The 13,439-nt window shown below is 46.4% G+C and overlaps 1 protein-coding gene across 3 annotated transcripts in view; it reads left to right on the top strand.

The window, feature by feature from the left end:
- Positions 1 to 13,439, top strand: part of ITGB4 (integrin subunit beta 4) — a 127,477-nt gene that overhangs the window by 93,198 nt on the left and 20,840 nt on the right. Inside the window, exons 34-37 of one of the 3 annotated variants that reach the window (XM_015414476.1) lie at positions 6,646 to 6,867; positions 7,941 to 8,105; positions 12,327 to 12,446; positions 12,833 to 12,982. In XM_015414476.1, the coding sequence (XP_015269962.1) occupies positions 6,646 to 6,867; positions 7,941 to 8,105; positions 12,327 to 12,446; positions 12,833 to 12,982 (657 nt within the window). The remainder of the gene's footprint in view (positions 1 to 6,645; positions 6,868 to 7,940; positions 8,106 to 12,326; positions 12,447 to 12,832; positions 12,983 to 13,439) is intronic. The other 2 variants (XM_015414478.1, XM_015414477.1) reach the window with 2 other exon arrangements.

Here is a 13,439-nt window from a genome sequence, read left to right as displayed (position 1 = left end):
GGTCTCCCGTCCAAGTACTAACCTGGGCCAACCCTGCTTGCCGCTTTCTACATCGAACGAGACTGGGCTAGCCTGGGCCATCCAAGTCAGGGTGCCCTGTGCTTACTCAAATGAATCATGTGACTAGAGCTATCTGCTGCTGTGCGGTTTAGTAAAGGGCACAATACTGATGAATCCCAGCATCTTGCAGTGTCCAAGCATTAGGCCAAATAAATAGTCTTGCTATATGAACAAGCAAAGACCTTTGAACCAATAAGCATTTTGTTTTACCAGTTGTCTGTGGCCTGGGTCTTTCTTCAATATCCTTTAGAGATGTGCCATGGACTGATTCTAGGTAATTGGCTCCAGGTATGAAGGACGGTCTCATCATGGCAGTGACTATGTTTAAATAACTGAGTTATATTGTCGGTGATAAGAAGCTCCAACGTAAGAGCTAGGGTTGAGGTTCTGAGTATGCTAAAACGTACTATTTACATTTCATATTTATTTATTTATTTATGTTATTTATAGTTCGCCTTTCTCACAGAGACTCAAGGCAGATGACACATAGTGAGTGAGTACAATGGACAAAATGCGACATTCAGTAACCAGTGCATTAAGATTTTAGAGGTCTAGAACCACCAGAAAGAAGTGAAGCATAGCAGTAGTAGACAGATAGACAGACAGACAACTATCTATCAGTAGCACTGTTCCCTCTAAGCTGAGTTAGTGTGAGCTAGCTCACAGTTTTTAGCCTCCGGCTCACACATTTTTGTCTTAGCTCAGGAAGGATGGCTCCAGAGCAAACTAATCGATGCAGGAGCCAAATTGCTCGCTCACAACTTTAATGCCAGCAGCTCACAAAGTAGAATTTTTGCTCACAAGACTCTACCGCTTAAAGGGAACATTGATCAGTAGTATTAACATTCCATATTAAGGGGTACAAAAATTACACAGTAGGATCCTACTTAACAACAAGCTATACACAGCAGTATAGACCACAGTCTCAACCATTTATCCAAGCAAATTTCTAAAACCATTTTGCATAGTGCAACCCTATTAAAGTAAAGGTAAAGGTTCCCTTGCTCGAAAGCCAGTCGAGTCCGACTCTAGGGTTGCGGTGCTCATCTCCGTTTCAAAGCCGAAGAGCCAGCGTTGTCCGAAGACGTTTCCGTGGTCATGTGGCCGGCATGACTAAACACCGAGGCGCATGGAACGCTGTTACATTCCCACCGAAGTGGTACCTATTTATCTACTTGCAATTTCTTGCTTTCGAACTGCTAGTTTGGCAGGAGCTGGAACTAGAGACGGGAGCTCACGCCGTCATGCGGCAACTCGGGTCTCAAACTGCTGAACTACTGACCTTCACAGCCTGCAGTTCAGCGTCTTAACCACTTGAGCCACCGCAGCTCCTCCGCAACCCTATTACCGGTGCAGAAAAGCCTTCTTGAACAGTTCAGTTTGGCATAGTTTGCAGAAAGCCAGGAGAGTGGGAGCTTTCCTGACCTCCTTGGGTAAACTGTTCCACAAGGCGGGAGCCACAATGGAGGAAGCATCTGTACTGGCAGTTTTTGCCCATTTGCAGAAGCCCCTGCTGATATGAGTGAAGTTGTTGTGGTGGAGCAAAGGGAGAGAGGTGGTCCTGCAAATAAGAGGGAGGGTCAAGGCCACAAAGGTCTTTGTCTGTGATAGCCAATACTTTAAACTGAGCTCAGTAGTAACTGGGCAGCCAATGGAGCATCTGCAGAATGGAAGTAATTTGCATACTCCATATTTCATATGATGTCATGTCCACCACGAACAGCATGGGGAACACGTTTTGAGTTGCAGCAGGGTTGGGGAGGAAGAGTGAGAAAGTCATGTTCCTCAGACAGAAATCCTTCGGCCTGGAGAAACGCTCCATTGGATCCAACCCATTATCTACAAAGGTTCTGCTAACAGAAAGAAATATTGATTAAGTTGCCAGTACATTGAGGAGTGTAGCCAGGAAACCTGGGATGCTCAAGGGGTATGCACTGTGCCTCCTGCTAAAGGAGGCTAAAAGTCAGAATTACCTGGAACCTATGGTTGCCAGGTTTTACCTTCATCCCAGCAGGGGGTTCCAGGCTGGCTTTGAGACTCTAGTATTTGCGTAAAAGATCTATGATCACCATAGAGTTTTTACCCGAATGCTAGAGTGTCCCCTGAACAACGTGCCCAGTGCAATGATGTCATCTTCAGGTGATGTAATTGCACCAGGAACATCGGGTGCGTCGGGACTCTTGGAGGTGGGGTTCCCCTGCCGGCCACCTGGCCAGCAGCGGATTGGAGCCCCTGAAACCAGGGAGAACCCCGCCCCCATTAGGGGGTTGGCAACCCTACTTAAACCAATGTATCCTGGAAGAAACAGCCTTCTTTAACTCAAATATGTGATAGTGTTTAGATTCAAGCCTCAGCAATGTAACCTTTCTTCCAAACCTCACTAAAAGAAATGATACAATATTCTAAATGCAAGACACATGTGGCGATGTAGGAAATTGTACAAAAATAGATTGCGCTACCAATTAAGAATTATTGACATAGGCCACAATCCACCAAAAATGTAGGTGTGTAGAACCATAGCAGGAATCATAAACATGTTCCATAACAGGACATGAGCCAGAAAGCTATAGCCTATTTATGAGTTTTGCACATAATTTTTAATATGCTTGCTTGAACTTGATGGTTGTCAGAGTACATATCAGGTGGCCATGCTGTAATAAAGTTCTGTATTTCAGCAGTATGTCCAATGACCAGAATTCCAGCAGTGGAGATTTTCCATTTGATTCTTTGTGAACATCTGGTGTTTATACATGCCAGTTGAAGTTTTTTATTTTATAGCTGTCACCTCAAATAATGTGGCAAAATTTATAATAGGAGACAGTCATCCCATTTTAGAACCTGTTTAGGACTAAGCACATGACCTCTGTTGCAGCCAAGGAGCAGTCCTCCTCCTGACTTAAGTGTATAATCAGAAAAAGAGTAGGTTTTTATACACTGATTTTCTCTACCTTAAGGAGTCTCAAAGTGGCTTTTAATTTAAAAAAATAATAATTAGATTTCTGTTCCACACTTTCTTGAAGGTTCACATTCCCTTCCTCTCCCCACAAGAGGCACCTTGTGAGGTAGGTGGGGCTGAGAGAGTTCTGAGAGAACGCAGGGGACGCTCTGTTAGTTTTGGGGGGATTTAAGTATCCCCCCGATATTTTCCCCAACTTTTGAGATTTTTGTGCACACCTGGGGATTGCCCCAAATGTGCACAAAAATCTCCCCGCCCCCCAGGTGCCCCCGTTGTGCGGATTTAGATATCCGCACACCAGGGGGCATCTTCAGAATTAGATATATAGATTTGTGAGTAAATTACACCCAAGTTCTGGTTTGGTATAAAGTTCAGTTACCCTGTATTTTGCCTCTGCCAGTTTGATTAATGTACTGACTGAAGTTCTGTAGTTCTTAAGGCTTAGAATACAGACAGACCAGAAAGCCAGTAGTTACAACTTTATATCTAACTAGCCTGATACCCATGCTTCGCTATGGTATTTAAGTTCCGTAAATCCAGTTATAATACTGTTGATGTGAAGGTAACATTTGTTGTAGGAATTTGTATGAGTCTGGGGTCAGCCTTCCCGGTCATTTCACCTCGAGAGCTGGCTTGTTCAGACCTCCAGACAGTAGCAAAATCCTCTCCTCTTGAGTAGGTCTCCTGTCCGTGGGTTCCCCTCCCGGGATGCAAGGAAGCTCTCACTGACTGCACCGACCCACACACTCGTCTTCTCCAAAAGTTAACATATCTTTATTTAGGAGGAGCAAAGATAAAAAACACATCCGTATCTCCCTGCACCTCAGCAAGCCTCAGCTCTACAGCAAAACACAACAGGAGAGATAATAATATTCAAAAAGAGTTAAAACACTGAGGCAATGTACTGAGTGGCAGAAGCAGTAGTCCCCAAGCCGCTAGAACTGAAAGTTGGAGTTATCCTCAGCAGGAGGTTGGCAAGGCTTCAAACAGCAGATAAAAAGAAGGAAAAGTCCTTTATCAGTTAGCCACGTCAGCGGAAGAAAACTTGCTTTTTGCTCCTGAAATGTTGTCTCAGTTCCACTGCCGACCTGGTCCATCAGGGTGCATAAATTGGCTGCAGCTGCTGCTTGAACAATTGCCAAGAATTCTTATATCCTCCCTAAGAGACCCAGATGGTATTTTGCTTCAGCAACTTAAGGGGGACGCACCACAATACCAAATAATATTTCTATACAGAATTCTAACGGAGAAGATTGTAATGTAAAGAATGAAGTGAGACATACGCACTTCCCCCACATACACACCGAAGGACCCCTCTGTAGACCACAGCAGTGATTCTGCTCTCAGGTGCTAGGATCACTAGGCTGCTTGGTGAGCTCACTCTGGAGCAGGCTCCTAGAAAGGTCCTTTACTATCTCCCCATGAACATTCATAAACTCAATTGCCATGCTGGCTGTTATGAGAAATATCCATTCAGGAGTCTTGAACTTCTGATTTCTGTAACTGTCCTCAACTGTCTGCAGTCTTCTAACTGTGTTTTTACCTCAGAACATTGAGATCACAGCTGAGCAATCAGAGGAAGGTGGGTGCAAGTATATTCTAGTGCGGGGGGGAGAGGGGAGGCAGCAGCCTGCCAGGCACATGGAAAACAATTGGAGAACACATTTTGTCCTTTTTTTACCCCCTTAGGGGTTGTGTTTCTCAGAAATCTCTTCGTAGTGGAGGTTGATCTCATTGTAGGAATGCACTCCCCTTATTTTGGGTTTCTTGGTGCAGGGATTTGGCCTGGGCATTGGATTGGGGGTGTGTGTGTGTGTGCAGGGCATACTTTTTAAAACAAAAATGTTTCTCGTTTATGTTACATTTAAGAAGTAGGACATAACTACGTATTCAAAACAACATCCGAGCAATCAGATATTGAGCAAGTTCGTAGGAACCAATTTTCTAGAACCCACATTGTGAGAAGTAAAATAACCTAATACAAAAATCCACTTTTCTACAAATTTGGCGTATATTTCCATAGTGGGTGGGAGTGTGGCTAAGCTGGGCCAGCAGCATCGCTAAGGTGATCCTGCTGGGGCAGCCTCCCTGATGGATTAAAGTACCTTGGCCCTGCTCCTACACTGACAAACACCCACCTGTCTGGTGTAGGGGGGGAGGATTGTGCTTAAAGGCATCAGGGAGGCTGGGCCAGCAGCAGCATTAAAGAAATCCTGCTAAGCAAGCCTCCCCTATGGCTTTAAGGACTCCATGCCCCTTCCAATCCTTGACAGGCAGTTGTCTGTCAGGTGTAGGAGGGGTAGCATGTCTGAAGGCATTGGGGAGGCTGGGTCAGCAGGATTGCTAAGGAGAAGCTGCTTGGGCAGCCTCTCCAATGGGTTTCAATGCTCTGCCCCTGCTCCTGCACCTGACAGACAACTGCCTGTCAGGTGGAGGGGTGTGTGGGAGTGTGTCTAAAGCCACTGGGGAGGCTGGCTCAGCAGCATTGCTAAGGTGTTTTTGCTTGGGCAGCCTCCCTGATGGATTAAAGTACCCTGGCCCTGCTCCTACACCTGACAGACACCCGCCTGTCTGGTGTTGGGGGGAGTGTGTTTAAAGGCATCGGTGAGGCTGGGCCAGCAGCCACGCTAAGGTGATCCTGCTGAGCAAGCCTCTCTGATGGCTGTAAGTATCCCACCCCCTCTCCTACACCTGACAGGTAGCTGCCTGTCCAGTGTAGGAGGGGGAGGGGTATTGCAAGCCATTTTGGAGGCTGGGCCAGCTCCCTGATGGCTTTAAGCACCCTGCAATTGCCTGTAAGGTGTATGAAGGGGAGAATGTTTGAAGCCATGGAGAGGCTGGGCCAGCAGCTTTGCTGTACCTCACAGGTGGCTGGCCACTCCTGATTTCTTCAACTGTCTCGAGCTCTCTGTAACTGCTTCTTCTTTGAACTATGCAGCTGACCAATCAGAGAGTGGAGGGTGCAAGGAGGCAGCAGCCTGGCTGCGACATAGGAATCAATGGGGGAGCACATTTTACCCCTTTTGACCCACTTAGGGGTCGAATTTCTAAAAATCCCTTCTTAGTGAGCATCTACGTCATGGTAGGAGTGCTCTCCCCGAATATCGTGTTTCTAGGTCCAGGGTTTTGGCCTGGGCGTTGATTTTACAGTGATGGGACTTTTTTATATATATATAGATGGGTAAATCTTTCTACAGGAGTGACTACTCACAGTTGGCATCCTCAGGTTGAAACTCTATGCACACGTGCTTGGGAGTAAGTTCCATTGAACTTGGTGGGACTTGCTTCTGATGAGAAAACATGGATAAAATGCCTGCGGCAAAGCAATAAATCAACACATGGTAGCAAGCAACTAAGGTTTGATAGGGTGCTTGGTGCCAATGGAAACGCTTGAGTAATTAATTCCTATTCCCAGTTTGCTTTGCTTTGTTGCATTGGCCAGGAACAGGCCACTTCCATGGAGGAGATGAGTGCTGTTGCTAATTTCTGTTACCTCCAAAGTGCCAGGCAATGTCTGAGTCTAAAGGTCTGCAGCCAGCTTGCAGGTGGTGGATTGCCTACTTTGTGCCCCTTATACCCTCACCACCCTTCACACTGTGCCAACACAAGTGCTTCACTTGTTCCAAAAGGCTCTCGATGGAAACATGTGCATCTACTGGGGGAGGAGCTGGACCTTCGTCACGTCGCCTGGAGGCTCCCAGCAGAATTGATTCCTCGTCACTCGGACAGCAGCTACTTTTCCTCGGATACAGAGGGTGTCCTCCATGAGGGTAGCCCCCACTCTGAGCTAGTGGACAGTGACGCAGCCAGCAGCAGTCTTCCAAGAAGTGTGACTCCCCAGCCCCCAAAAGGTGAAGGACGACTGCCTCCCCAGTAACTGTCATGCCTCTCGTCCTCCTCCTCCAAGGACCTGCAATCAGGTTTTAGCCCATTTAGCATTCCCCATAGGTGTAGACTGATGTTGGCATGAGATATTTGGCCATCTGGTGGAGTCTGTTTGCAATATGTTGTTGTGATCTGTTTTTGTACATCTAATGAAGCACCATCAACCTTCAGGCATGGATCAGGAAACTGCTAAAAGGCTGCATCTGCAAAAGACGTGGTTCAGTTTAGAGCAAAGAAAAAGCAAATAAAGTTTAAAACGTAGATGGAAAGAGCATTCTCTATAGCCATCCAGTGAAATATATATTGGAAATCAGCATTAGCAATGGTAGAGAGTCCTAAAAATGTAAGAATGCCTTCCTTGACCAGACCAAGATTAATATAACCCTGCTTTCTGCTTCCAGTAGCACCACTGTGAAGTTCACAAAATGCATGTGAATGTGATGGCCATCCCCATTCCCCCCCGACGTTGGCTTTCCAGAGATACAGTGCTCTGTATATGGAAGCTCCATTTAACTGTTATACATACTAGCTATTGGTAGACTTTTTATATGAATTTGTCTGAGAAGTTTCATAATGTGCATAATCTGCGGATATGATAATGTCTCCTGCTCCATTAAGACTCTGGAACCAAGTCTTAATGTCTGGAATGGATGGTTATTTAAACTGCATTTGTTAAATTGTCCTAATGGTGTTTCCTTTCCAGGATTTTCACATAAAACCAGTTCAGTGGTAGAACATATGAAGGCACCGCCTTATCTGAGTGTCTCTCTCTTTTTTATCTTTTTTGTGGATCAGGCCATTTGGTTCTTGATATGCCTGAGCCTTGCCGCACTTCCCATTACCTTAGGCATTCAGTGCAAGGGGATAACCAGTTTTCTGCTCCCCATGGGACAAACAATAGTTCTGAATCTCCAAAATGTATAGAGAACAAGATAAAGTTCAAGCACTGGAAAATTTTGAAATCAATCTGATGAAGTGTCTCAACTCAGATGAATTAGTATCTAATGCTGTTAACCTTAATGAAATGAACCTTTTCCAGAACACATGATGAATGGTCGGATGGATTTCACCTTCACCGGTGGAAGCTTGACTCAGACTGGTGCTTCCAGCTACAATCATTTAAGTCCACACATCCACAAGGAGAGAAGGATAATGGGAACCTCCTCTCTGACCAGGGAGTACACCAATGTGTTGTCTGGGCAAGGTGAGTGTTTGGCTGAAGCTGATCCTTATTACTTTAGCAAGAAGGTTATTTGTGTGTTGTTCTTTGGAATCCTTAATTCCAAAGCAAATTCTCCCTCTCTGCTGCTGTTCCACATTTGCAGTGGTTTCAGAACATAACTTTGGTCAAGTTGCAGCTAATAGCTACATAAGAAAGCCATGCTAGATCAGACTAAGGATCCCTATTGTCTACATTTTTGTTCCAAGCAGTGGTGAGCCAGATGGTCCCAGAGAGCTCTTCACACAGAGCTTGAAAGCAACAGTCCTCCCATGGCTGTTCACTCCCCCAGTAACTCATATCAGGGCTAATGGGTATTGGATAGACCTACCCTCCATTGATTTCGCTACTTTCTTTTAAATAACTTTATTAATTAACTTTAAATATGTTAAGCTTACAAAGGCACTATGATAATGATAATGATTTTCTTGGGGGGGGGGGGATCTCTCAGGAAACCCTAAATGGAATTTGCCTTGTCTACCATCCCAGCACTTTGAGTCCATATTTTTTCGTTGAGCTGTCTACCACTACCCCAAGATCTCTTTCCTGGATACAGCCGATTCTTTTGCTTACCAACTAGAAGAAGTTCTACATGTTTCTCTTGTGTAACCATTGGCAATGCTTGTAACTGTGTATTCTGTGTCACGTACATAGTGGAATTTTGTCTCTGTTCCGGAAATGGAACTATTTTTTCCTTTGTTATTGAAATGTGGTCTCATAACTGACATTAAGAAGTTGATTATTTGGTGAGGGTCCAATTTGCTACACATGTCAGCTGTAAAACAGCCATTTGCTTCTGTTTATCAGCTCCCTATTGGTTAGTAAGAAAACATTTTGTGCGATTTCTCACTGGAGTTTGGCCCGTATCAGGGCTGGTTGTTACTAGACCATCACTGTGCGTAAAAATACACTAGAAATTATCCCTCTCACTCACCTGTTTGGGTAAGGTGTTTCAGGGTGTGCCCTGAAATTCAGGTGCCACCAAGGATGTAGGTGAGCCAGTATGGATTGTTAATAAGGATGTGACCAAAGTACCTCCCAACTTCCTCTTGAAGCCTGTTGAGGTACAAAGTATTCATAGAAATTTAAGTTACTTTCATCCCCTGGGTACCATGGAGAGAAGATTCTCTTTGTTCCTTTTTCATGTTATTTCTTAGACGAAGAAAGGGGTTTCTCTTTTTACCAATTTCCCAACGTTTCTACTGTCCATGGAGTTGACTTCTATGACTTCTCTTGAACTTGCATGACTGCCTTCTGTCTTTAAGTGTCCAGGAGCCAATCCAAGGTTTTTCTGTAGACTGCTCTCTGTGTGTGGTGCTGCATCTGGCATTGGTGCTACAGTCTCTTCTGGTGTCTTCAATGGTGCCTCTTTCTGTCTCTGTTTTGCCCTATCCTGTGCAGACCATTCAAGGAGGATATTCCCTCCCATACATGAAGATGCTGGGAGGATGGTCCTGAAGCCACAGGATGTGGGTTTCAGGAGCAGGGCAAGCATGAAGGGTTACCATGACAACAGTGATGCTCAAGATTCTATAGTCCTGAATGATGGGCCCTCTTGGATTTCTAAGTACCTAGGTACAGCAAATGGCAAAGCATTGCTAACTGATCTCCTCAATGCATGCCCCAGCTACAGTGTAATCTCTTAACTAGCCAACCTCTCCATGACATGGAGCCCCTCAGTCCTTCACCAGCTTTATATACACGTGTCTGTCTCTACATGCGCATGCCAATGCATGTCTAACTCTCCCTCCAACCCATCCTGCTTTGTCCTTTTGCTCTCAACAGCAGCTACCCAGGCTGATTAATTCTCTGGCTTCATGAGATCTTCTCAGCATCCTCCATGCTTCATCCTCAAGCAAATTGTTTTATGTTTGTGTCTCCACCAGCCTTTCATTGAGAGGTGGCAGGGAGAACATTGCAAAATGTCCCTCTTGAAACTGATTTACATTAACAAAAGTTTGTTAAGAAACTGTTCTTACCATTAGTGACTTTAATGATCATAGTTATCTTTAATGCTCAGAATTTCCCCCCTGCTTTGGCAGCTACCCTTTAAGAAGATGATACAGTTTAATGGTATGGAAAAAGGTAGACGCTTACTTGGGAGATGATTACGCAAATTAAACTGTTGTGTTTCAGGACATATAAATGTCTTCCTTCCACTGCAAATAGTCAGCACTCAAGTAGCATTTTGAGGGTGCTGTTAAGATTGTCGTGGGCAACCTATATTGGGTCATACCTTTAACACCAATCATTGCAGATAAAAGCTTTCTTGATCCCTTCATTCCATCATGGCCAGAAGTATTTATAATAGGTGGAATGGATCCCCTCCCCCAATTTATTTTGTCCTTTAAAAATCAACTATGCAAAGCTATATACACCAAATTAGATACTGCTTTCAAGTTGGATCTGACCAGCTTCGCCACTGCTGCAAGAGGGAGGAAGGGTCGCTTGTGATATTTGGCAACATTATGCTGGAAACTGTGGTACCCATATGGACAAAACAGATCAACTCCTTCATGCACATGCAGAAAAGCTGGTGACCCTTCTGTTCCCAATTAAAAGGAAAAGGATGCATACATTACTCTGTTTTAAGGCGCTTACAAGCAGATCTTTCTGGAGCAAGGCTCTCTCTTCCCATCTATTAGCTGTTTCTGTGCTACTGGTCTGGGTTCTTGGACCACAACAGGTTACATAGGTGGTTTACATAAATTGTTAATTAAAATCACATGATTTAAGTCATTTTAGCCAGTTTCCCCTTACTTTTCTCCCCAACAGTGATCCAAAGCAGTTTACAAAAACAGTAAAATACAATTTAAAAATCTAAAATACAGTTTAAGGAAACAAAGAGACAAGTGACTACAGTGAACTGCACTCCTCTGAGCCAGAATGGTGCAGAGCACTTCTACCGTGCTGCATGCTCCACAGATGTTACTCAAGCACTGCACTACAGCCCCAGAGGGCCAGTCAGAAGTTCCCTTCCCAGATGGTTAGTGCCTCAGCTGTGCATCTTTTCCGATGTTTTCTCTCCCAGTACCTCACAGGTACGGTTGCCAAATGACTTTTGGCCATGAGCGGGGGGCTCCCGGCCGGCGTCTAACTCTTGCGCACCACCCGGAAGTGACGTCACGTGCTGGGGGCGGGGCCACGCCATTTGAGGGGAAAACAAAGAGTTTTCCCCTCAAATGGCGTGGCCCCGCCCCCAGTGTGCGACGTCACTTCCGGGTGACGTGCGCGCAGGGGTGTGGTTTCCCCCGGGCCCGATTCCGCGCGGGGCAGAAGTTGGGCCTTGAAAGCGGGGGGAAATCTGCCCCCCGGGGGGATTTAGGAACCCTACTCACAGGTGGGAGGGCCATGGGCTAAGAGGCAAAGGCTTGTGCCTTTGGGCCAGTTCAGGCTTACCTTTTTAAAAGGTTACCTGAAAGAATGGGGCAGGGCAGGCCTTACATAGCTGTCCCTTTCCCCAGAAAACAGGTGGCTTCTACTTACAGGTTTTGCTCTGCTTTGGTCTTCAAACTGGAGTGGGGTATTTTTTTTTAGAGTATCCACATGACATCGTGCTCCAGTCCTCCTTTCCCTGTCCTCAGTGTGCCTTTTCCCAAAGCTACTTCGACTTGATCTTTTTGGGAAGAGCACAGTCTGAGCTGAGTCTTTGAAACTGAAAAGTACTGAGACTTACTAGTGATTTCAGCTCTCATGCTTTTATTTCGTTCGGAACAAGACAACTAGGACCGGCTCGCAGGCCGGTTTATATGTGCAACCATCCCACACCCAAAAACACACCCACACACAAGTGATTGGTCCTTATAGTGGCCGAGAGTTCCATGGGCTCTCGGCCAGGAGCCTAGCCCTCCTATTGGTGTGGGCTAGGGTCCGCTTGGCCCATTGTTCCTGAGAGCGAAGCTCGGCCGCTTCGCATGACCGCGTGGCGACCTAGCCTCGCATGCGGTCGGAGATGGATACATTACAGAAACCAAAGCAACCGTAAACTGAGGATGATCCTTGAAAGCTGCTGTTAGTTGCTTTGCTGTTCCCAGGAATGTTCCGCTGTAGGTGAGAGTTTTTTAACTTATATAAATAAAATATGCCAGGGAGTTCTTGGTAAGTTGGTAGTGAATAAGCAGGGCTCCCCCCCCCCCCCCGCGTACCCAAACCTTTGTGTTCTCACCACTGACCTTGATCCCAGTACCACTCTGTTTCTCTGTGCAGGCGTTTCAGGGCAAGCCACACAATCCAGGAAACATTATGCTCTCCCACAGAAAGCCAGGGGCTGCACTCACTCTGAAGAAGTGTTCGAAGCACTGAGCAGCCTGGACACAGTGCTTCTGGGTGAGTGAGCTTAACCTGGCCTCAGTCTGCATGGGGCTTTGGTGTGCCCTGGGAATCCAGGATCTGGGGACAGGAGAAATAAGGAGTTTGCTTGGCAAAGCCAAATTCTCCTCCTCTTTGTCTACTGCAATCAGGAAGTTGCTTCTCTGAAGCCAGGCAGTATTCAGGCTGCTGCTGTTACTGGAGGGCGTGGCTGTTTTCTGTGGCTGCTCACTTCATTATCTGTAGCCATCCCTGTATGTGTAGACTAGCTATTTACTTTGCAAAGGGACATTCTCCATGTTCTCCCTGGACACAGAAAGAGCATTCATGAGCATGTGCAAGTTGCTTCTTGGTACTTTCCCTGCCTTCAGACCAAAGCTAACAACTACTTGTCTCTGGCCCAGATTCCAGGACTCATCTGGGTGTCCCTGACACTCCCACCCGCTTAGTGTTCTCTGCCCTGGGGCCAACCTCACTGAAGGTCAGCTGGCAGGAGCCACACTGTGACAAAGAGGTGCAAGGATACAGCGTCCAGTACCAGCTTCTCAATGGAGGTCAGTAAAGATCGCACTGCTGTCATTGTAAGGGAGAGTTGAGGGTAGGGTTGCCAAATTTAAAAATCCTACCGGCTGGGGAGCGTCCTGCTGCTCCGGGAGCCGGTCGGGAATGCGTGCGCAAAGCGCGCATGTGCCGCCGGAGCGTCACCGGAAGTGACGTCACACGCTGGGTGGGGCCACGCCATTTGAGGGGGAAACTCTTTGTTTTCCCCTCAAATGGCGTGGCCCCGCCCCCAGCATGCGACGTCACTTCCGGTGACGCGCACGCCGGGGAGGGGTTTCCCCCGGGCCCCGATTCCCCGGTGTCGGGGAACGGAGCCTCCGGGGCGGGGGATTTCCGCCCTACCGGGGGAGTTGGGAGCCCTAGTTGAGGGTATCCATTTCTGTGAGAGGCCCACACCTTTCATTAGAAGCATAGAGGTATTAAAGGTAGTCTGAATGTTATTCAAAGAAT

The sequence above is a fragment of the Gekko japonicus genome, unplaced genomic scaffold (genome assembly GCF_001447785.1).
Source record: "Gekko japonicus isolate JY-2015 unplaced genomic scaffold, Gekko_japonicus_V1.1 scaffold277, whole genome shotgun sequence".
NCBI lineage: Eukaryota > Metazoa > Chordata > Lepidosauria > Squamata > Gekkonidae > Gekko > Gekko japonicus.
This window is presented reverse-complemented; position numbering and strand designations above follow the sequence as displayed.